General features: G+C 37.0%; 5 protein-coding genes across 9 annotated transcripts; 4 read left to right on the forward strand and 1 right to left on the reverse strand.

The window, feature by feature from the left end:
- The first annotated feature begins 365 nt into the window (after positions 1-365).
- LOC105178915 (importin subunit alpha-2) lies at positions 366-4758 on the forward strand. Of its 3 annotated transcripts, none has more exons than XM_011102500.2 (12): positions 366-482; positions 634-859; positions 1808-1904; positions 1998-2089; positions 2170-2301; positions 2398-2583; positions 2683-2846; positions 2928-3006; positions 3181-3309; positions 3587-3714; positions 3792-4160; positions 4271-4758. In XM_011102500.2, exons 2-11 carry the CDS (start codon positions 650-652, stop codon positions 4156-4158), a joined length of 1584 nt encoding a protein of 527 aa, XP_011100802.1. In that variant the 5' UTR covers positions 366-482; positions 634-649; the 3' UTR covers positions 4159-4160; positions 4271-4758. The 3 variants fall into 3 exon arrangements, with proteins under 3 accessions (XP_011100802.1, XP_020555123.1, XP_011100804.1); XM_020699464.1 differs by having other exon boundaries at positions 4281-4758; XM_011102502.2 differs by lacking the exon at positions 366-482 and adding an exon at positions 512-535.
- A 1787-nt stretch (positions 4759-6545) lies between these two features.
- Positions 6546-9371, forward strand: LOC105178916. Of its 3 annotated transcripts, none has more exons than XM_011102505.2 (4): positions 6546-6594; positions 7346-7875; positions 8281-8652; positions 8734-9371. In XM_011102505.2, exons 2-4 carry the CDS (start codon positions 7362-7364, stop codon positions 9096-9098), a joined length of 1251 nt encoding a protein of 416 aa, XP_011100807.1. In that variant the 5' UTR covers positions 6546-6594; positions 7346-7361; the 3' UTR covers positions 9099-9371. The 3 variants fall into 3 exon arrangements, with proteins under 3 accessions (XP_011100807.1, XP_011100809.1, XP_011100805.1); XM_011102507.2 differs by having other exon boundaries at positions 6562-6594; positions 7370-7875; XM_011102503.2 differs by lacking the exon at positions 6546-6594 and having other exon boundaries at positions 7203-7875.
- Positions 9372-13402: 4031 nt separating this feature from the next.
- LOC105178917 (GATA transcription factor 15-like) lies at positions 13403-15069 on the forward strand. The gene is made up of 3 exons (XM_011102508.2): positions 13403-13882; positions 14033-14170; positions 14527-15069. The coding sequence occupies exons 1-3, from the start codon at positions 13862-13864 to the stop codon at positions 14857-14859; spliced, it is 492 nt and encodes a 163-aa protein (XP_011100810.1). The 5' UTR covers positions 13403-13861; the 3' UTR covers positions 14860-15069.
- A 1773-nt stretch (positions 15070-16842) lies between these two features.
- Positions 16843-17940, reverse strand: LOC105178943 (leucine-rich repeat extensin-like protein 6). Its single transcript, XM_011102534.2, has one exon. It carries the CDS (start codon positions 17790-17792, stop codon positions 17250-17252), a length of 543 nt encoding a protein of 180 aa, XP_011100836.1. The 5' UTR covers positions 17793-17940; the 3' UTR covers positions 16843-17249.
- A 2376-nt stretch (positions 17941-20316) lies between these two features.
- On the forward strand, positions 20317-23422 carry LOC105178918 (COBRA-like protein 7). Its single transcript, XM_011102509.2, has 2 exons — positions 20317-21002; positions 21742-23422. The coding sequence occupies exons 1-2, from the start codon at positions 20456-20458 to the stop codon at positions 23157-23159; spliced, it is 1965 nt and encodes a 654-aa protein (XP_011100811.1). The 5' UTR covers positions 20317-20455; the 3' UTR covers positions 23160-23422.
- The last annotated feature ends 134 nt before the right edge of the window (positions 23423-23556 follow it).

Raw genomic sequence — 23556 nt, forward strand, 5'->3', positions numbered from 1 at the left:
GAAAATCACAAGCATAGAATTATATAGAATTTTTGCTAGGAATTATCGGACCGGATTTTTTATTTGAAAGTTTATTATATTTTCTACTTGATTCGACGTATACAGATATAACATAGATAATTTGATTATTAAAAAGGATATAACGATTTATTTTATGTAGAAAGTAAAAGTGAGAAAAGCAAAGGTATTATTTGAATTATTACAAGAGAATAAGCATTAACCTGGCCACTTATTATAGGGAAAGTTGGGAAAAAAGGATGGGCTATCATGTAATTACATAGAAGTTTAGGGTCATATTGAAATAAGTAGACTACCTACAATTTTACAGGAGTATTGATAAAGTTGGGCTACCGAATGGAGAGGTTGCCGGGTCCCACTAATTTTCTCACATGCGGCGTTTGAAAGTGAAAGGAATTCTCCAAATTCAAACCCTTCACTCACTTGCTTCTTTCATTTCACTCTCTCATATCTCTCCTTCTCAGGTAGGTACCCGTTTTAGTACGTGTTCGTGTGTGTGTTGATTCGTATGTATTACGTATGTGTATAGATGTGTGTATTTGTACTTAAATCTTTAATCATCAGTTTGATTCACTAATTTAATTTTGGTTGATCAATTGATGTGGTGTTCGTTAGGTTTTCTGTAGTTACGATGTCTTTGAGGCCGGGCGCTAGGTCGGAGGTCCGACGGAACCGCTACAAGGTGGCGGTCGACGCCGATGAAGGGCGGCGACGGAGAGAGGACAATATGGTGGAGATTCGAAAGAGTAAGCGCGAGGAAAGTTTGCTTAAAAAGCGAAGAGAAGGACTCCAGCAGCAGCAATTTTCTGCGTCACTCCAGTCCTCCGCGCTCGAGAAGAAGGTTGAATTTTTCTTCTGCCTGTTTCTGTTTTCCCCGTGGATAAGACGGAGGAATATATGTGCGGACTGTGGTCGATTGGAATTTTGGGAGTGGGTTTTCAGTTTTTGTTTAATGTTGAATTTTGTTTGACGAGTCTGTCTGTGCTCTGCGCTGAAGGTTGGCCTTTTGGTATTAAGTTGTGTTTTTAAAATTACTATAGATACTATGAAGTGAATATGATGCGGTAATTTTGGGGCATGATACCAATTACCTCTGGACTTAGTTTCCAATCTGCATAGGATATAGTATGCAATAATTCTAAGTCTGTGACTGGTTGCTGCACGAGATATGCACTTATTGGAGATAATAAATTTTATCGAGTGGGTTTATGGCAGGATTAAATTGGCATATTTCAGTTGGATTTCTGTTTTTCACTTAATTTGGGTTTTGCCTTGAGTGGTCTGTGTGATGGCAGATGTTTGGAGCTTGAACACTGATTAAACAGGCTAATTCCTAGTTGACACTGAGTTCTAATTCTCATCGAAAGAGTAATTTATACATAATCTTCTTGCGGGTAACTTAGATGTAATATTTGTCTGTTAATGTGTACATCCGTATGGATGGGTGTAGTATCAACTATGGATGTATTTTAGCTGAATCCTGTTCTGAGCAGTTACCCATCTTTATGCATAAGAAGGTGATACATTTTTAGGATGATAGAATAAATAAATTTAGGTCTTTATATATATAATAAACATATACATCGGAAAAATGTGGAAACAAAATACAATGGCTTATTAATGGGTTTGATATATAAGGTCTTGGCATTTTTCTTCAGATATAGGTTCCAGTGTAAGTTTTCCATCTTGGTTGTTTATTGTGAATCGGGTAGTAGCTTTTCTGGTGCTATTTATATCTAGTAAATGGTGTTTATTTAATGGAATAATAGTTTCTTTTATTCTTTTACAGTTGGAGAGTCTTCCTTCTATAGTTAATGGAGTCTGGTCGAGTGATAGTAACTTGCAGCTCGAAGCAACTACTCAATTTCGTAAATTACTTTCAATTGGTAAAACTTCTTGCATCATTTAATTATTCCTTTCTTTACCTATTTCATGATTTACTGATTCTCTCCTTGTACGATGACTAAATAAATTAACAGAGAGAAGCCCTCCTATTGAAGAAGTAATACAATCAGGTGTTGTTTCGCGATTTGTCGAGTTCCTTATGAGGGAGGATTTCCCCCAGCTCCAGGTTTGAATCCGTCTCAAGACTTATTATAAAATAGTTAAAGTTTGGCGCGTTTATGTTTTTGCTCATCCTATGACCTGCAGTTTGAGGCTGCTTGGGCACTGACTAACATTGCCTCTGGCACGTCGGAGCATACTAGGGTGGTTATTGATCATGGAGCAGTTCCATTATTTGTAAAGCTTCTGGGTTCACCCAGTGATGATGTCCGTGAGCAGGTATTACGCTTACATAAAACGTTACGGTATAAGCCTCTCAAGTTTACTGCTGAATGGATAATTCTCTTGGTAACAAAAGTTGTTATTTGTTAATAGGCTGTGTGGGCATTGGGAAATGTTGCCGGTGATTCTCCTAAATGTCGTGATCTTGTCCTTGCCCATGGGGCCTTGGTTCCTTTGCTTGCTCAGTTGAATGAAAATGCAAAGCTTTCAATGCTGAGAAATGCCACCTGGACGCTGTCAAACTTCTGCAGAGGCAAGCCACAGCCTCACTTTGAGCAGGTATTGGCCTTTTTTTTTCTTTTTGGTCTTTTAAGTAGATATGTATCTTCCCTTTTTGCTGATGGAGGATGTCTTTTTTCCTTTGAATTGGTTTGTTAGGTAAGACCAGCACTCCCAGCCCTTCAACGTCTTATTTATTCCAACGATGAAGAGGTGCTCACAGATGCATGCTGGGCTCTCTCATACCTCTCTGATGGTACAAATGACAAAATTCAAGCTGTGATTGAGGCAGGTGTCTGTCAACGACTTGTTGAGCTTCTCCTGTGAGTGGCATTTTGTGTCATTATCTGATAGATTACTTTACTTCTGGATATGGAGTGAATTTACATATTTTGTCTTTTCAGTCATCCCTCTCCTTCTGTTCTTATTCCTGCACTTCGTACAGTTGGAAATATTGTGACTGGTGATGACGTTCAAACCCAGGTATGAACTTTGTTTTGTGTTCAGGTGCTGATGTTGTTATTTTGAATCTTGGTTCATTACTTGTTAGCTTGCTGATGGTAGCCTTGAATGTTTGGTGTCTAGTACAATTAAAGAGATATGGCACCTAAAGAGAATATAATTGAACACTCTTTGATTGCGTTCTTTGTCTCTCAGTATATCATCGATCATGGTGCACTTCCTTGCCTGTTGAGCCTATTGACTCACCATCATAAAAAGAGCATCAAGAAAGAAGCCTGCTGGACAATTTCCAACATCACTGCTGGAAACAGAGAACAAATAGAGGTATAAACATGAAACTTTGCAACTGGTAGTTCCAAGTCTCATTTGGTGATGCCTGCTAGTTACGGTTTCCATCTTGATGCTTTACATCAACGATTAATAGGTTTTTTTTGGTGTTCAGAAGTTTTATATTGTGATTTACCGGATTTCTTATCGTCCTGTTCATTACACATCTCCTGTTATCTAGTTCAAAAAGTTCATTTATTGCTGCTAAGGTCATACAGACTTGTATCTGACTGTTGTCCCAGGGATACTAATTGGCTATGCTTTGGAATGGCAGGCTGTAGTTGACTCTGGCTTGATAGGGCCCTTGGTCAATCTGCTTCTGACTGCTGAATTTGATATCAAGAAAGAGGCTGCATGGGCTATTTCAAATGCAACATCCGGAGGAACCAATGAGCAAATCATGTAACTTTTTTGGTTTAGATGTTGGGGTCAATGATCTGCTTCTTTGTGATCTAAATTATCCACTTGCTTTCATATAGGTACTTGGTAAATCAGAATTGTATAAAGCCTTTGTGCGATCTTCTAGTCTGCCCTGATCCGAGGACTGTTACTGTATGCTTAGAGGGGCTAGAAAACATACTGAAAGTTGGGGAAGCAGAGAAGGGTAATACTGGAGACGTCAATTATTTTGCCCAATTAATAGATGAAGCTGGGGGATTAGAAAAGATTGAGAACCTGCAGAGTCATGACAACAATGAAATTTATGAGAAGGCAGTGAAAATACTGGAGACTTATTGGCTGGAGGAGGACGACGAAACATTACCTGAGGGTGATGGGACTCAGCCTGGATTTAACTTCGGAAGCAATGGCATTCAACTTCCACCTGGTGGATTCAGTTTTAGCTGAAGGTTAGTTTTCTGGTCATTGCTTCTTGGCTCCCTCCATCTATAAGTATGCCATAAATCAGCAATCATACAGGAGTCTTCTTTTGGGCTAACAATGCTGATCTGTATCGTAGGGTCTGTCAGTCCAGTGGATGAAGCAGTTTCTCTGGTCGGTGGAGATACCAATGATTTGGTGGAGGTCGGGATGGTTGGGTCAGTCAGGTCGGGTCGGGTCAGTCAGGTTGGGTCACAGCACGCCAATGAGTTTGATGAGTTGGGTCCAAAGTCAAGGAGATGCTTAGTCGGGTCATTCTACGCTGTGGTGGTCAATAAGCAGAGTAAGGAGTTCAGCATTGGCGAAGATGGCTGGTTGGTCAGGTCTTGTTTTTGTCCTCTCCCCAGTAAGGTTGAATTCAGGGGAATCCTACAGGAATGATTTTGCAACTAAGATGCAATGCAGTGTCTTCTATTTGTCATGTGTGCTTTAAATTGTATTCCTAGTCCTCTTCAGGGGTGACGGTCGATATTACTTAATTTTTCCAAGCTTCATATGCTCTGTCTATACCTTATTCGCCTAATCTATTGTCTGAAATAGAAGACGTTCAGTTATTTGAGACCCATATGCTACTAGTCTAGTTACCACATCCCAAGGTTTACAATCTACCACTTTTGTCGAACTTACTTCCAATTCTGCATTCATTTTCAATTTATTTTTACATACCCTGCTATTGTTTGTACGTTATCATGCGATCTGCGTTAATTGATAGTATAAGTTTCTTACTTCTCTGTTCGAAAGAGAGAGAAGAAGAAAAAGGAAATGGATGCACAACTGAATAGGATCTACTAGAGATGATATCAAATCCAATGTGCCAGTTGTGTTCTGCCATTCCTGACCCTACTATATCGCATTCCATTGGCGTTACATGAAGGTTAATAGAATAATATTATTGTTGATTGGTTTACATGTTTGGTCAATAATGATAAGGGAAAAGAGTAAAATATTTTTTCATAAAAAAAATAGTAATTATCTCTGTTTTTTTTTAAAAAAAAATGCAGTAATTTATCCCAATATTTTTTAAAGAAAGGAGGATAAATTATTTTTTTATTATAGAGGGTAATTTATTAATTTATAATATTATTGGAGTAAATTACATTAAACCCATAATGATGTATCAGTTATGATCATTTTTGGGTAGAACTTAGAAGGTGAACTAATTAGGATAAAGTGGAAGTAGAAAATATAAATGTATCGCTTTGAAAGCGTTATTTCATCCAAGATTATCCTCCCCCATAATTAATTTATTCCTCGAAGATGATTGCTTAATTTTGGAAAGTTAGTTTGTACAACCATGTCATATTCAAATTTAAAATGACCAAACTCAGATTCAAAAATCAAAAGAGGAAGTCCAAAACATGCTTTTCACACCAGACATCTTTGTACACCTTTTTACTAAAGCCTAACATGTTTGGCACTATCCTAGCTACCTTCACATCACATAATTCTTTCCTTATTGCTAATCCAAAAACTCAACTGGAGTCTGGAAGTAAGTAGTTGATTGGTACGATGCTTGTGTTTATGAATGAACCTTCTCGGGGCTTAACCTTCCTTAATCAGAAAAGGGATCGTCCATTTTTTACATGGGTTGGGTCATATCAAAACTACCCGGAGATTCGAGATTAGATCCCTAGATTACTTTTAGGCGAGATGGCTCAAGCTCACACCAAATTTATTTATACAAATACAAACAATTAGCTCTATGAATACATGCAATAGCCTCATTTATTTATACGTACCTCATTTATTGTTTACACCAATATTTATTATGTGAAATCTTTATGGAATATCAATATGATGATTCATGGAACTACACAAATTAACAAGTCATCAAAATGGCTGGGTATCCCTGCTTCACACTGCACGTAAATATTTATACCCAAGTCCCACCCGTGAATGAGTTTTGTTTACATCTCAAACTAATATCAATAATTGATGTGGTTGGGATTTTAACGAAAGGATGAAATTGAGAACTTATCCACGAAACAATAGTTCACTGGTGAAAATGCAATTTACGAGAGGGTTTTCTGGTAGGTGTTTGGTCACAATCAATGAATAGTAGTTGTATAAAAATAATATTTTTGATATTTATAGTAGTATTGAAAGTGATATGATGTGTTGGATTGTATGTGCTTACCATGTGCCTCATATATGTTAATTATTTTTTACTCAAGCAGGTGAATATTCTTTACCAATATATATCATGCAGCCCCCCACTCTCGGATGAAATATGCACTAGGTGTAATATTTTGTTCGAGAGTAATCAATCAAGAAAATGTACTAAGTCTAATAAATGAAAATGGGTGGGTGGGGAGCTATTAATTGTTCTCCCACCTACTCTCTTCCTTCCATTTGCACTTCTAACTCCCAACCTCATTTCTTTCTCCACCATGGCAAGTAAAGGTAACTCTCTCCCTTAATTAAATTTTGTTTATTTTTCATTTGGTACACTTACTTTGTATTTTTCCTCTTCTTTGGTTGAAATGTGGAGTGGAGGATGATTGTGAAAATGGCTGTGAGTTAGATGGTAGACGGACAATAGCATGCCCGGCGGAAGGAGGGACCGGCTAAGGTGGGAGGAGGAGCGGCCTCAAGGTGGGGGGCTACGAGCGGAGATTGTCGACATGGGAGGGGATCTCCCAATTGAGGGGGACTTGTTCATGAGTTAGGGGGTTACCTCCTAGGGTGGTTGTTCGCGAGACGGGTCTTGTTCCACCCTGCTCACTTGTGCTTCGTGAATCACGTCCAAATCGTGGACGTTACGAGCCCGAGACCTAATTTGCATTCTTAGTGTCGAGGCAAATTTTTTTCATAGACGGCACTAATGATGTGGTTAGGATTTTAACGAAAGGATAAAATTGGAACTTTATCCACGACACAATAGCTTACCAGGTGAAAACATGATTTAAGAGGGGGTTTCTTGGTAGGTGTTGGTCACAATCAATAAATAGTAATTGTGTTAAAAAACTAATATTTTTGGTATTATAGTAGTGATGACAGTTATACAGTATGATGGGTTGTATGTTCTTACCATATACCTCATATGTGTTAAATTATTTTTTTATCAATATACATCAACAATCAAATTTATATTACGATAATATAATTATTTAACGTTTTCATGTTAAAATTGTGGCCCTCAACACGTTTATAGTACGTGACATGTTGAGATGAGCAGGCGATTCTTGAGGTGGAGCCACTTAATGGATGCCCCCATAAAAACCCTCACAGCCCACAAAGCTCCCACAAGAAAAACAGCCACTGGAAAAAATCGACAGATGAGAAACCATCATATTTTCCTGAGTGATGAAGAAGAGAATGGGGTGCCAACCTCACCTTTTTGCTGGTGGAGGACGGCTGAGGAGTTTGATGAAAATGGGCATTTCAAACTGGAGATTTCTGACCTCTCAAAACTAACTCCAAGATTCAAAGTCCTGAGGGAAATGGAGAGGTTGGCTCTAATTGCTGGTGAAGGACTGGACGATTTGAGGCACAAGCTTTTGTGCTACAGAGCTGGTGACTTTTGGCTGCCGATTGGTGGAATCAAGAAAGAAGAAATGGATATCCCACCAGCTGTCACCATTCTCTTGACAGGCCTCACTGCTTCTGGCAAAAGCTCTCTCATCAACCTCATGTACAGTGTTCTTGGGAGATCTGGCCTTATCCCTTTTGCTCAAACCTCAGGTATTTCCACACACACACACACAGACATGTACGTCCATATTCATGTGGTTTACATTTACGCATTATTGACACATGAAGTGTTTTTTCGCGAGGTATTCTTCGTTTTGGCTTAAATTACATGATTTTACTTTTAAGAGTTGCCTCATAGTGTGGTAGCTAACCTTGGGATTTATATGCTGCTCAAACACCTCGGTTATATCTAATTTTAGATGAAAGTAACACTCCCAGCATCGCACATATTATAAATTTACCTAGAATCCTCAATTATGTCTAGGAAATAGACTTTTTTTTTTTTTCATGTGTAATCATGTATGTAGTACATGCAGCCTTGACATGTGAAAATGACTGTTAAAGGGACAACCTTTCCCTAGTACTGAAATGAACATTTCCACTGAATGTGAGTAGGTGAACCTTCAAATCACACCACAATGTATCTTGAAGAACACAATGTTCTGAGATCACCTAGGAGTGGATTCTGTGTGTATGACACAAGGGGTTTGGACCAAAACCATATGATGGAAGGACTAGGTGAGGTCTCGACGTGGATGTCCGATGGAGTTCGACATAATCAGCCATGTTACAGATCAGTGAATGAGAAGGATAAGGGGTTAGATGGACCGGTGGGGCTGACTAATTCAAGATACATTAAGAGAAAGGTCAACTGTGTGATGGTTGTGGCTGACCTATCACAGATTCACAAGGCCTTTCAATGTGGTGATTTGATGTCAATTGAGGTATTGAGGGCCCTCTTCCATTTCTCAGCTGTTAAAAGCTCCAGTAAGTCTTTTACCAGTTTCTCTTATGAATTACTCTACAAATGCAATATGATCAGTTGATTTACGGCTCCATTTATCACAGATGAGAGTCCAATCTTGATTCTAACACATGGAGACACCTTGAATGCTGAGGAGAGGATCAACAGCAGACTGAAAATATGTGAATATTTGGGGATACCTGAGACTAGTGGTGCATATGATATCCCATGTTTGACAGAACAGGGGATTCTGGCTGAACAATCTGATCCAGTTACTGCATTTGCCTTAACTGAAGCAGTTTTCAGGGCTTTACTGCAATCTGATAGAACTCATCTCCCCAAGTGGAACTTCAAGGATTGGCTGATATGGTTCCTCACATGGATAATGTGTTGCCTGGCTTCATTCTTTGCAGTTCTTGCAGACTTCTTCTCGAGATTCGGGCATCATGACAAGAAACTTAGAATGTGATTGGTGCAACAATGTTTGATCCAAGTTCCAAGTGCTACTTGTTGACTGCTAAGGTTAGTAGTATTAGTGCATCTAACAGCTTTTCAAACAACCAACCGTCGTGTCAAATGATCTCTTTAATGTATTGGTGTAGTTTCTTGATTACTTTTGTTGTTCAATTTTCTTTCTAGTTTGTATTATATGCTTCAACTTGTATGCTTGACTAGTTTGTTTATGGATAGGGCAGCTGTTTTGCTGTCACACTATTGACAATATTGATGTTATTTCTTGGAACTGGTTTGCCATTACTCTTTGCTCCTTTGGTATTTTAATCAGTTGATACATCAAAAGTATATGAGTAGAAATTAATTTATAAGTGTGTAATAATTGAAACATATATTATATACATTTATGAAATATCATATTGAGGAGAACAACTGGACAGGGTTTCACTATGTTTGGTTTTATTAAAATTAGGAACAAAAAAACAACTCTTCACACCAACAAAACCAAACATTGCCCAGAACAACACCTTTTGCCCTTTAAAATGATGTTGGGCAGTTGGTGGTCACAAATTATTATTATTATTACTTTAAACATACTTTATTTTTCAAAACATTCTTTTTTTTTTTAAACCAAAACTATCTTTACACATCTCCAAACGGTAATGTATATGAAGAAATATATCTTCACCATTATATATATATTTTGGTCAGAGAAAATTGGTTTGACTGTAAATCAATCCAGGTAGATATATAAGGGTAATTTAGTTAAAAAAATTTATCCGACCTGCAATAAATTAGTAAAAAATCAATTCATTCAATTTTTTGCTAATATCAGCAAATTTGATAAATTTTTACTAACGGATAGGTCTATTTATCAGACAGAAACAAACGTCAGGAGTACTAAATTTAATTTCTCAAATCACAAAAAAATTATGTAAAATTACACTAAATCTTAAGAAATTGCAGTGTAATTAGCCCTTAGTATTACACTCGACGTATGTATAGTATATTGTCCTATTTTAAAATATAGCTTAAGTTAATTATATTTTTAAATTTTTTAAAAATAATACATATGAATGAGGCATTGATATAGCATTAAAATTGTGATAGAAAATTCATAATGAAATGTTTGCATGGGGAGGGAGTTGTTAGTGGTCCTGAGGCTGAGGGCATGTTGTTATTGTCTGTTGTATGCAACCAACAAAAGGGTTTCATGACACATCATTTTCATTTGCTGTCACCATAATATCTAGCAAATATTTGTCCCTCTCCTTTTTATTTATCTATATATATACGTGTTGCCTCACCCTACACCCTTTTTTTTTTTATTTTTTTTTCTTTTATCCCATATACAGTAATATATATATATATATTAATTGCCCATACTAATCATATTATTTCAATTTGCAGGGATTAATAATTAATGTTTTTAATCATTTTATGGGACGTCGCTAGTATAAGTCTTAAGTTGTGCCGACCAACATATCATTTGTTTTTTTAATTGTGATATAATATTATCTTATTTATTATAATACATTAATTGCATCGTCCTCTCATGAGGTTCGATGTAATTATATTTAATATTTATTTTAAAATTATAAAAGTAAAATACTAGCAAATTATGATAGTATTTTTGTACAGTGGACGTTGAGATTAAAGAGTTTAAAAGCTTATCTTATAAAAAAAGATTAATTGAGCTTACTTTCTTTAAAAGTTCATCTTTGCAAAACAAACATACCTTCTTTGCAATTAAGCAAGTCCCATGTAGTTTGTCCCAGCTACTTCACAAATTACACTATCAAAGCATGCATGGTACATATGTTCAAATTTGTAAGTAGAAAGCACAGGAGATTTGGCAATCCTCTTGTCTTGTGCGTGCATGGATTCATTACCAACTTGTCTACCTTCTGTTGCTAAAATTGAAGCTTTGATTTCATGACAAGCAGCAAAAACACACACAATCAACATCTAATTAAATGCCAAAAAGTTGAAATTGATATGGACCACTCACCATCAATTGGTCATTATGGGGATTACGTTCTTGGGTTAATGTCCGATCATTTTCAATCAACTTATGAACTACTTTAATTAAATACTTTGGTTTAAATTTTCAAAAATATGAAAACGGCTCCAACTCCTACAACTACATAATTTGGAATACCAACTTGAACTTTTCAAATTATGTTTCATTCAATTAAGCACTAATAGCCACGTTCGATGAAATTTGTTATGCTGGTCGTATCTCTAGTAATTTTAAATTCTCAAAGAAAAAGACATGTATATTTGATACACCAAATGCTACTTCTTTTGGGATAGGATAGTGGTAATTTGTTGGTTTTACCACAAACAGCAGAAAGACAGAATTAAAATGGAAAAATAGGTAGTTATTGTGTAGCCAAATTTGGAGGTGTAGTGTGAAAAGTAGGGCTCATCACTCATCACTTTTCCTTTACTGAGCAATAATGTCTCCAGTAAAAGTGCAACGCTCAGTAAAAATTTGAAGTCAACCCCCAAATCAAAATCAAATAATTATAAGAAAATCATTCTTTGTTCAAGAATTATTTCAGGTGGCTGACATAGATTGAGCCAACCTCACGCGCCGCTCTGGTGCCACCGCCGGAGATTCATTTTTGTTTCCTTTTTCATCTTTTTCATTCAATATAAAATAACAATACACATTTACTATTATAAGCCTCATTTCCACAAATGACATCAAATAACACAGTGGCTATTGGGACATCTTATTAGACAACATTGTTTGAGTATTGTGAAATTTCGTAGATTTCTCCTTATAAATCATAGTAACACTCATTATTGCATATTATAATTGATATTTTCACTTAATGCATCGACACTTCAACAAATTAGACAATAAGCTCAATACAACACCAAACATGTATCGACCGCCGATACACCACCAACACTTATTATACATGATATTTTGTGTCCATTTATTTTTTTAAAAAAAAGAAGGGACACCACTTTCAACACTATAACGCGACTATGCTTTTTTTTTATATAATAAATTTAAGAAATATGGTGGTTAAGAAAAAAAGAAAAACAAACTAAATTTGACTTACCATTTATGAAGATTGTAAAAATACTTTTTTTTTTCCTATCAATTTATTTCTCTATTTTTTTAATATTTTTTTTTCGTTCTTTACTTCTTATGTTGGTGTCGTATTATATTCTAAATATTTGAAATTTTCTGTATCATAATGTTGGTGTTCAATCCACGATTCAACATATATGAAAGTTATAAATCAATAATATATCAATTTTTTTTTGTGAAATGGTAGGAAGAATATAGCAAAATAATAACTTGTTACTCACTTTTACAAGGTAAGATATTATATGAGTCACGTGTGTTTGTGTTGTTAATGAGGTGGGAATAGTTGCACTTTTTCGGTAACAAATCTTCCCACCAATTCCAACTTTACAATTTTCTTAAATCAATCAACCACACCACACCACACCGTACATATGGACACGAAATTTTTACCAAAATAGCATTTTTTTTTTCTCTAGTTAAGACCAAATTCTTTTATTATTTCTTAAGTTGTAAGTTAAACATTGAGTTTTTTTAATACATTACGAAGTCGTATCAAATTCTTTCTATTAAATAAATAAATGATTAAATTAATTTAAATATGATTGTATGCTATTGTACGAGTTGCTCACTAGTGATACTAATGTGATTTGTAATAATTATTTAAAAATAAAGTGTGGAATGTGTATAAATGAATTTGATCATTACTTTATAAATCAATTTCCCTTATGAATTTGTGTGTGATATTTAACTATTTTTTCAGAATTTCATACCTAAATTAATTGTATGACAAATAATATATATGTTGTGTGATTGATGTACAATTAAAAAAAATAATTAATTACGTGACAAGTGTACTATACTTACTTTGTGATTGATTTGATTGGACCAAATCTTATTAATATAATTTATTTTTCCTAAAAAATAGTGCCCGTAGAAAAAGCCAACAAAACTATATTTTTGACGTGGAAAATAATTTATTAGTAAATTTAAATTTGGTCACGTAGTAAAGTTATGTGGGTGCCTATGGAATGTAAGAAACCCTAGAAACTTTTGGTATGGCGGCAAACACCAAAACATATTCCTCAAATTCCGAAAAACACCCCCACTTGAAAACGGGGAAACTGGCGTGGCGCCTTCCACCCAGCAATTTGGCGGGGTACAAAAAAGTTTTGGAACCGAAGCCCTTTTTCGTCTTTTCCGTCTCCCGCGCGCCTTAGGGTTTTCATATACTTATATATAAACCCCCCAACAAAAAATTTTTCGCAATCGCCCCCAATTGCACGTTCTCTCTCTAGAATTTCTGCGTGTCGGTTTTTGCTTCATCTCAATCTTAGCCAAATTGCTTTACTCCCGACCTTTCACTAAAACCCTTCTCCACCTTTCTCTCTCTGTAGCTATATGTGTACGTATAGAGAGAGATTGATAGAAAGCGGTAGTCTAGGGATTTTAGTTTTGCTGCAGCTCTCTCTTTTCAGTTAGCAGTCACTTGCTTGATCGTAGTTTAGGATTTTAGTTCCTTTTTCCTGGTGTTATCTGGTATTTCGTGATCTGGCTAGTTCTGAGTTCAATCGCAAAGTTCCTTTTTCTTGAATCATCGCGCTTCTTAGGTGTGATCTTAGTAGCTTTGGTTTGATCAGTTGTTTCTTGGGCTGGAAGTTCTTTTTCCTGTTAATTGATCCAAGGATTCCGTCTCGGATTGCCTCAGATCTTCGAATAGAGCCTCGCAAATGATGGATCTGAGTGATAAAGTAAGTGATCATGATTGATAATCATCACCTTTCCTTTTCTCAATTCTTTTGGTTCACGTTCTAGTTAAACATGGAGTTGAACTTGATTAGGATGCGATGATCAGGTTTAGTTTAATTAATGGTTTTCGATTTTTGGTTGGTGGTTTACAGGGTTCAGAGTGTGAAGAAATGAGTAGCCAAACACCAACCCCGGATAGGGTTTCATCTGACGGCTCAAACGTCAAGACTTGTGTTGATTGTGGCACCTCAAAAACTCCCCTATGGAGAGGTGGTCCTGCTGGACCCAAGGTACATACATACATATATACACACATACACAACCATTATTATATCTAGTCGTTCTTGTGTTTGTTTTCTCAACGCAGTAAGATGCATGGTGTTGGTGTATCTTAATTACATCACAGTTTTTATGCTTCACGTGACACGCACGTGTGGTCACACATGTTTAGGGCCCATAAAAAAGTCGAATTGTGAGTACTTGTTTTTATCTATGTCGCAAAAATTAAAAGGTGAGTTGGAAGGTTTGGTGGATTCAAACGTTTGGTGTTAGGTGGGGATGTCGTTGCATGTGCTGAGTGTGTGTTTCTTGATTTTATATATCATGTGATCTGATTCAATGTGGTTTTTTGTATTTTTGCCTGCAGTCACTGTGCAACGCGTGTGGGATTCGGAGCCGGAAAAAGAGACGGGCGCTGATGGGCGTTGCTAAAGAAGAAAAGAAAACAAAGAAATCAACAAGTGGGAAGAACACGAGCCATCATCAAAGCAACAGCAGCAGCAGCAACAGTAGTAGCAGCAGCAGTGGGGATAGTACGGGGAAGATTGGTGATTCATTCAAGAAGAAGTTGTGGGCATTTGGTAGAGATGTAGCGTTGCAGAGACCAAGATCAAACACTACAAGGAGGAGAAAGTTGGGAGAGGAAGAGCAAGCTGCGTTTCTTTTGATGGCTTTATCGTGTGGCTCTGTTTATGCTTAGGATGTGTGTACTCGTTGCAGTAGTAGTTGTACTCTTTTTCCCCTCTCTCCCACCCCTAATTTCAACAAGGAGAAACAGCTCAAATGGGCTTTTCAAGTGTACCTTTTGAGAGCATAAATCAAAGTTGTTCCAATTTAATTTTTGGTTATAATATTTGTAATTGGTTTTGTGATGTAAGGTATTGTATGTGTTTAGTGCAGAATTTCAAAGCATGATTAGGCAATCAAAGAAATAGGAGTGTAGCTACAGCTACAGCTCCAGCTCATGATTGATGATGACTTGAGGTCTATAGTCTACTAAAAACTCAAAACACTAGCTACTATTATCATGATATTTTACTGCAATCCAAGAATTCAAATTGCGTCCATTCAACAGTAGTTTTCTGGTAGCTGGACCATCATCAAACAGATTTCATTCATGACATGTCAACTTTCTCTTCTATTACCAAGAAACAAGCTATCTGCATAAATTCCCTCTATATTCGAATCTTTCACACATAAGATTCCTGCTACAAAGTTTTGGCTAGTCCCCGAGATTGATAGATTTCGAGTGAAGTTTATAATATGAGGCTTTTCGCATATCCAATCCAGCCATGATCTGTGAATGTCTACAAGATTGACCAGTCAGCATTGGTGTCATTTGCGAGTTATTATATAACTTATGCCTTTATTTCATGATCTTCATCAACTGGTCGCGGATAAGTTATGTTTGTGTTTACATGTAATTAATAATTTTGAGGTGAAGCAAAAAAGAAATTTTAATATCATAAAAAATAATGGATTAGATATGACACATGACATACCTCAACTTTATTCCCATTGCATAAGGAGGAGTGGAGTTAGAAACCTCAAAAAAGTCATTAGTGTTGTCCCCTCAAATTAAAATAAGTAGGTTGTTGAATTGGTTTGGGCTATAAATATGATGACCCAACTACCTACCTTATTTATTTACAATTTAATAGGCCTTTAATGGCCTTGTATATATTTTAATTTATGTAATCTTCAATGTCTATGGTATTGGTCTCATAAAGGCCCATTTTTGGCTAGACTATACATAAAGCTTGGCACCAAATGCTTAACATATTTGAATAAATGTAAGGAGGCCCAACACATTTGATTTTCCTTGTAAAACTTTGTTTGTTTGAAATAAATTGAGGATGGGGCTCATTAGCATCATGGGTTTTGCTTGACGAGTTTCTAATTTCTTGCTGTCGATCGATATTGGTATTATTACAGTGATATGCATTCTTAGTTTACTTTGGAGAAAACTAAGGATTGGGAAATGAAAAGAAGTGGAAGTTGATGCCCAGTAATTAAGAGTGGAAGCAAGTAGAAGTGATATATTTCTATATAATTGGACATTTACTTGGTTTTCTTTTCACACCAAAAAGGTGTGGTTGAAAGAAGAAGCATAATAAAATGGTAGTAGAGTAGCATAATAAAGTGTGGTTAAATATATGAATTGCATTCTTCCCACTTATTGCCTTCCACCTAACCCCCAACTTTCCTTTTCCCTAATCCTCCCGAATAATTTCCACCCCAAACACCTCATTATTACACACACTTTTATTTTTTTCTATAAAAATATTTCAATTAAAAATATTACATAAACTATAATACTATAATCTCAAGCTAGTTAATCGATCACCCATCCATTTTTTAAAATGTATTTTTCCAATAAATATTAAAGGTTGGTAGGATTGGATTGTACTGATGAGTGTTTGTTGTTGACAGCAGTACGTAGAAAGTTGCAGAGTCATATGCCCAATAGGTTTCTTGATCCAAGACAACTACTTTATTCTCTCTTTTTCTCACAAAACTCGTCATCTCATCTTGGATCCCGATTACCACCTAACATCAACTTTCAACACACACACACCCACTCAAGAAATAATTGATGTAAAGATTTTTAACACAATGTTTGATGAGATCTTTTCCCACATATGAAAGAATAATGGAGAAAAATCATAATTGACACTTGATAGATTATGCAAAATTGACTGATTTTCTCACAACCCTATAAAAATTTGTAAAACTTACTCACCACATTAATAAAGCTAAAATAAATTGTCAAGAATTCACAGATGACTTCACTGATGAGTTAGAGAGTAGAGAGAGCTTCTGTACTCTCCAAGTGTTTTTCTTCCACAAAAGCCCACAATTGCTCCTCTTTTTGCTTCATCATCATGGTGGGGTTGAAGGGCACTCCTGGAAATCCACATAATCGTGGAAGCCATCATCTGAAGATCCTTCCTCAGCAATCTTGAAGATCTGTGAATCTGACAAATTATTTCTTCACATTCTTCATTTTGTTTTTTCCCTCTGGACTAGAAAAAAGAAAAAGTGAAAAGCAAAAAGATTATATAATTTTCTTTAATAATAAAAGATGTACTAGTGAAGAAAAGCTAGCATAGTGATGATGATCAAGAAAGTTGAGTGAAGTTTCTTGAATAATGGTGGTGGAGATGATGACGGCGGTGGAGGGTTGTAGTAGTAGTAAGGGAAATAAGGCACAATTGGGTTTGGAGGCGGCGGCACCGGTCCTGTGGGGTAAGGAGGCGGCGGTGGTTTGTAGTAGGTGGCGCCTCCAGGCGGTGGTGGTGAGTAGTATGTGTAAGGTGTTGGTGGGGGCGGTGAGTTGTAGTAGCTGCCTGAGCTAGGAGGAGGAGATGGCGGTGGAGGGCAGTTGAGGGTGGTGGACGGCGGAGGAGGCGAGGGCGGTGGCGGTGGCGGAGATGGGGTGGTGCATGGATTGTCACAAGCTGAGCACATTGTGCATTCAATCTGGTACTTGGATCCCACCCATGTTGCAGTAGTGGTGTAAGTATCATTCTTGGCAATCACCAACACCAAGCCCTCATTTCTTGATGCAATTAACACTATCAACAGGAACAACAACTTGAGATGATGATGCTCATCAACTTTTCTCCACATTTTCTTGAAAAATAATTAAAAGGGCATCGAAAAATTAAATTGATTCTGCAGAAATTGAGGAAATGGGAAGTGGGAGGAAAAAGGAGTTTTGAGATGATGAGAGAGAGAGAGAGAGTAAAGAGTGGAGTGGAGTGGTATTAGTAATTGTAGTCTCTTGGCTTAGAAGCTACACAATGTGTCTTTATGAGGAATTAAGAAAAGGGTAAAAGTGGTAATCAAAGGGAATATAATCAGTTAATTGAATTTTTTTTATTCAAATCAAATTTGATAGAATCAAATTAATAACAAAAATAAATAAAATATTTTTATTATATAATAAGTTATTTTTTTAAATTAATTATATAATTAATTTAAATATATTAAAACACAATTTAAATTAAAATTTTTGGGACTAACAACATCTGTCTTTGAATGCCATCATCGTCATTATTTTGAGATGGAAAAAAGGTGGGCACCGACAAAAGAGCTTTTGTCAATCTCTCTACTTCCAATGCAATGGAGGGTGTTTTTGTCAATTCAATTTACAAAATGAAAAGAAATAAAGGTGGAAAATCAAAATTCTTGATTCTTCTTCCGACTCCATGTGTTAAGTATTATGGGTTTTGTTGGTTCACACGTGGACCAATGAAACTGGGGTTTCACACGTAACAAATGCTGCTAAATTTCCAATCATGCCCTTCCCTATTATTCAACTCATGCCATCAAATTCAATCTGAATATTACTTTTTATTAATGTAATACAGAATCCCCCATTGACAGATTGGATTTACTATTTTATTAATATATCCATTTTACTATTTGTTTTTTATTCAAATTTTAAAATTCAAATTCCATGCATGTAACTCTACAATCTGTTTTATTTATTTGATTGATTTAAAAATATTAATAAATTAAATTAATTTTAGAGTTACGAATGGAATTTTATTGAGAAATAGCGTTTGGGGGGAGGGCATAATGGGACTTGTTTACGTGTGATAAGGATTTACAAAGGAGGTGATGGTAAATATTTCTGGAATTAGAAATAGGAAATTGTAGGAGAAGGCATTTCAGAAATTACAATCACCGACCAAACCAAGCTTTCCACCCTGTTGCAAACTCATTCCTTCTCTATCCTTATCAACATTTCAAGGATCTAATAAAATAAAGGGATCATTATATTTATTATTTATTTATTGTATAATTATGAGAAATTACTCTTGACAGTTAAAAAGTAGAGATTTTTTGTGTAATGATATTAATATTTTTAGGGAGAATGTGTGTAATTTTCAAAAAAATGGGGATGATTTGTGTAAGTAATAATGAATATTTAAAAAATAAAAATAATTTGTCATAAATCAAGAGATGTAAATATAATAATTCTTCAAATAAAATAGTGGGTCCATCCCCTCTGTTTTTTTATTTTTTTAATGAGTTTTAATAATAATAATTAGGGGAAAAAGGAGTGGAGTGATGTTATATCATAGGGATGGGTATAGAGTATAGTAGAGATGTTAGATGTTGGGGTTTTCTTTTTTGGTTTTAGTGTTTGAGTGATTGGATTTTTGGGGTTTATGAATAATGGGAATGGTAGGTAGAAAAGTGGATTTGTAGTGAATTAAAATTGTAAAGACATGGAGATGGAGATGGGTCCCACTCATCCCCCAATTCAACAATAATTATTGTATCATATAAAAACGTTCAACTCTAGACTATAATATTATTGGATTTGGAACTAGTATTGATGGGCTTGGACTCGACATGCTTCATGGGCCTACGTTCGGCCCACATATCAAAAAAGGTTAGCTTGGGCCGGAATTGTTCGCCTTTGGTATTATTATTATTATTTTATTTGGAATTGGGTTTGGGATGATCTACGGACAATCAACAACGTGCCCCAGACATGTGAGTTATGCTTTTGCCTTCCCACTCACATTTTTGTTGTCGATTTGGTCAAATCTTGTAATTAATAAATACTCATTTCTGTATAATTAATCACTGCAATTCTCTTTTAATTAATTTAAGAGGGAAGAACGAAAAAGAGCCCCCAACCCTAAACTAAACAACTCATCTCATCTTCAAAAAACAAAAAACTTTTTTCATAATTCCACTTTTGCCACTATACATCCATTCAAAATTCAAATTTCAAAATTCAACGGATCTCCATCTCCCTTGTCCCACACCCTCAAAACAATTCAACCCCAATTTCATGTTTTCGTTCCCTATTTTATATATATATATAATAAATCTAACTTTACGTGTTGAATAGTTGAGTGTGTGTGGGGTAGCTGTTGGAAACACACTAATTACACATTATTTATATATTAATTAATTAAAGAACTAAATGAAAATATATAAATAAATAAAAAAACAGAGTATTTTTTCTTTCTTGCTTATGGAATGGAACTACTAATCTACTACTACCAATTACAGCTTGTACTAAGCTGTCTTTCCTCTACCGCGTCTCACACATTTCCTTCTTATCCAAACCCCCTCCCCTCCCCCCCCCCCCCCCCCCCCCCCAACATATTTATACATATTCTCTGTATCTATACGTCCACACTTTACATATTAATCTCTCTCTCTCTCTCTCTCACTATAATCTTGTTTGCAAGAAATTTTTCTCTCTCTTCATTCATTGTCATGAGTTTGAATTGAAACACGCTCTGCTTTCATTCTCAGAGAACATGGCAGCCACTTCCCTCTTCCCCTCCTCCCTCATTCTCCTCATTCTGGGCCAAGCCCGAGCTCAGACCCGGCCCCCCGCCCAACCCCAAGCCCCACCACCTGCCTCCGACGCTTGCAACGGGATATTCCTCTCCTACTCCTACTCCACCGGAAGAAGAGTACCCCCGATACTCAAGTCGGATCCCACCCGCCAGGCTTATCGATTCGAGTCCGCATTCTCCATACTCAACAACGATTTGGAAGACCTCAAGTCTTGGCGAGTGTTCGTTGGGTTTCAGCACGATGAGTACTTGGTGTCTGCCTCTAACGCCGTGCTTGCTGATGGGAATTCTATTCCAGGGAGTGTAGTGAACGGGACGGTTTTTGCAGGATTCCCCAATCCGGATCTGAAAACGGCTATTGAGACGGCCGGGGACTTGACCCAGATGAGTGCTCGGGTGGAATTGGTGGGAACCCAGTTCGGAGTCGCCCCACCTGATGCGCCTATGCCGACGAATATTTCTTTGGTGAATGATGGGTGGGTTTGCCCCAAACCCACTATGCAAGGTCAGTAGTATATGTGTGTAGTACTGTAGTCTTTCTTTCCCCCCCCCCCCCCCCCCCCCCGGTCTTTGGTTCATGAGATTTATTCCCAACCGGGTGAAGGTTTGGTCTTGGGAGGTTCCTTCTATGTGTGGATTTATTTTCGGAGCGATTGATGAGTTCTAATGTTTGGTGGAGTGGATTAGTGCAGGATGTTTAAAGACTTGTCTTTTCGTAGTATTTTAGAATGTAATGAATGATCAGGTCAGCTAAAACCTCTATATTAGTTTTTCAGAATTAAATGAATGAATTCTGTGGTTCTGCTTGGTTTGGAATTTGGTTTTCTTTCGACTGTTTGAATGTTGAGGAAGATTTGAAATTTATAGAATATCATACTATGTTGGTTATATAACTTATGTTGATTTTGATTTATGAGAAATGAACGATGTCACTTAGTGCTGTTTATGAGGTCATGTGATGCAATAAGACTGACCTGATTAGGACTAGGAGCTCGATATGATGATTTTTTACATTGTTGATGGGGATAGAAACAGAGATAAGATAGAGATTTTCTCCAATTGTTATTGTATGTTTCTTATATAAATATTGTTTGGTTGTTTGAGAAAAAAAAATGGAAATTTGGAACTTTGTTTGAGTTCTGGAATATAGTGCGAAGTTTATTCGATTAAGTTTTCGCTTTACCCTGTCATATACCTTTGCTGTATGATCCTGAGATGTTGAATGGCTGCTCTTGTTTTTCCAGGGAATAGAACATTGCAAGTATGCTGCACGAGAGACCCCAAGTTCAAGTCCAATGTTACGATAGATGGAGAATTTTTACCGCGTCAAAATGGTGATCTCACCATCATCTATGATGTGACGAGAACGTACGAGTCCAGTTACTGGGCGCAGGTTATGATTGAAAACCACAACCCCCTTGGCCGCCTCGACAACTGGCAGCTAAGCTGGGATTGGATGGAAGACGAGTTTATATTCGCCATGAAGGGAGCCTACCCCTCTGTGGTGGATACATCAGATTGTGTTTTTGGCAAACAAGGACAGTTTTACAAGGATCTTGACTTCTCCAACGCCTTGAATTGTGATAGAAGGCCAACCATAGTTGACCTCCCTCTAGAAAAGACCAACGACACAACCCTGGGAATGATACCGTTTTGCTGTAGGAACGGGACTATCTTGCCACCTGCAATGGACCCAAGCAAGTCAAAATCAGCATTCCAGCTCAATGTTTTCAAGATGCCACCTAATCTCAACCGTTCCTATCTTATTCCACCACAGAATTGGGGAATCAAAGGCAGACTCAACCCGGATTATAAATGTGGGCCGCCTGTTCGAGTAAGTCCCAGCCAATTCCCTGATCCAAGTGGCTTGTTGCCTGACTCAGCTGCAATGGCAAGCTGGCAAGTAGTTTGCAATATCACACAAGCAAAGGGATCCAGCCCCCGATGCTGTGTGTCGTTTTCTGCTTACTATAATGAGTCCATCATCCCATGTCAAACCTGTGCTTGTGGTTGTCCTGCGAACACTGATCGAACATGTAGCAGTACTGCCCCAGCCCTCCTCCTTCCATCTCAGGCTCTCCTGGTCCCGTTTGATAATCGTAGTATGTTGGCCCGAGCGTGGGCTGATCTTCATCATTTTCCTGTGCCAAACCCTCTGCCGTGTAGTGATAATTGTGGTGTTAGCTTGAACTGGCATTTGTTCACCGACTTCAGAGGTGGATGGTCTGCTAGAATCACAATCTTCAACTGGGACGATTTTGCTTTTGCTGATTGGTTTACTGCAGTGGAGTTGGACAAAGCGGCTCCTGGTTTTGAAGCAGTCTACTCTTTCAATGGAACCACACTAGAAGGCGTCAACAACACGATCTTCATGCAGGGTCTTCCAGGATTGAACTATCTGGTGGCTGAAACGGACGCGGCTAATCCCCAGAAGGATCCCAGAGTCCCTGGAAAACAGCAGTCTGTGATCTCATTCACGAAAAAGTTGACACCAGGAATTAACATCCCGGCTGGCGATGGATTTCCATCAAAAGTGTACTTCAACGGGGAGGAGTGCTCACTACCCAAACTACTCCCAACAAGCAATTCCGACAGATTGGGCTCATCTGTTTTCTTGTCATTCGTTCTGCTCGTTTTTCTTTTCATGTTCATGCAGCAATAGTTAGCGGAGGGAGCAGGTACGATCCGGTACATGGCTGGTTATTGGTTCATTCTTTTGGTTATTTGATCAAGATCGTTGTTCCTCTCTGAGGAACATTTTAACTGAGAAGTCTGGGAAGTACTTTTGGTACTTAACTGGGGCTATTTGTTGTTTTAGAAGAATATCTGAAGTTGGCATTGTAATATACATATAGTTTAGTTTCGCATACTGTTTGATATTTTGTAAACATCATGAAGTAAAGTTTTCCGGGTTTGATTGATTAAGGTTTGAATATTTTGCTATTAATGTCTCATGACGGGTTAATGATGAACGAAATGGAGGTTTCATTTGGTTTTCAACATAAATTTTGTTATCCATCTGAATGAAACAACAGCAGAGATGGCAATTTTTTCACTTC

The sequence above is a fragment of the Sesamum indicum genome, unplaced genomic scaffold (genome assembly GCF_000512975.1).
Source record: "Sesamum indicum cultivar Zhongzhi No. 13 unplaced genomic scaffold, S_indicum_v1.0 scaffold00109, whole genome shotgun sequence".
Lineage (NCBI taxonomy): Eukaryota > Viridiplantae > Streptophyta > Magnoliopsida > Lamiales > Pedaliaceae > Sesamum > Sesamum indicum.

Excerpts from the sequence above, each read along its gene's own strand:
- LOC105178915 (XM_011102500.2), top strand. The coding sequence starts at position 650 with ATGTCTTTGAGGCCGGGCGCTAGGTCGGAGGTCCGACGGAACCGCTAC. Across the intron at positions 860-1,807 it reads CCTCCGCGCTCGAGAAGAAG|TTGGAGAGTCTTCCTTCTAT; the intron begins GTTGAATTTTTC and ends ATTCTTTTACAG. Across the intron at positions 2,302-2,397 it reads GTGATGATGTCCGTGAGCAG|GCTGTGTGGGCATTGGGAAA; the intron begins GTATTACGCTTA and ends ATTTGTTAATAG.
- LOC105178916 (XM_011102505.2), top strand. The coding sequence starts at position 7,362 with ATGAGCAGGCGATTCTTGAGGTGGAGCCACTTAATGGATGCCCCCATA. Across the intron at positions 7,876-8,280 it reads CCCTTTTGCTCAAACCTCAG|GTGAACCTTCAAATCACACC; the intron begins GTATTTCCACAC and ends GAATGTGAGTAG. Across the intron at positions 8,653-8,733 it reads CTCAGCTGTTAAAAGCTCCA|ATGAGAGTCCAATCTTGATT; the intron begins GTAAGTCTTTTA and ends CATTTATCACAG.
- LOC105178917 (XM_011102508.2), top strand. The coding sequence starts at position 13,862 with ATGATGGATCTGAGTGATAAA. Across the intron at positions 13,883-14,032 it reads TGATGGATCTGAGTGATAAA|GGTTCAGAGTGTGAAGAAAT; the intron begins GTAAGTGATCAT and ends GGTGGTTTACAG. Across the intron at positions 14,171-14,526 it reads GTGGTCCTGCTGGACCCAAG|TCACTGTGCAACGCGTGTGG; the intron begins GTACATACATAC and ends TTTTGCCTGCAG.
- LOC105178943 (XM_011102534.2), bottom strand. The coding sequence starts at position 17,792 with ATGTGGAGAAAAGTTGATGAGCATCATCATCTCAAGTTGTTGTTCCTG.
- LOC105178918 (XM_011102509.2), top strand. The coding sequence starts at position 20,456 with ATGGCAGCCACTTCCCTCTTCCCCTCCTCCCTCATTCTCCTCATTCTG. Across the intron at positions 21,003-21,741 it reads CCCCAAACCCACTATGCAAG|GGAATAGAACATTGCAAGTA; the intron begins GTCAGTAGTATA and ends TTGTTTTTCCAG.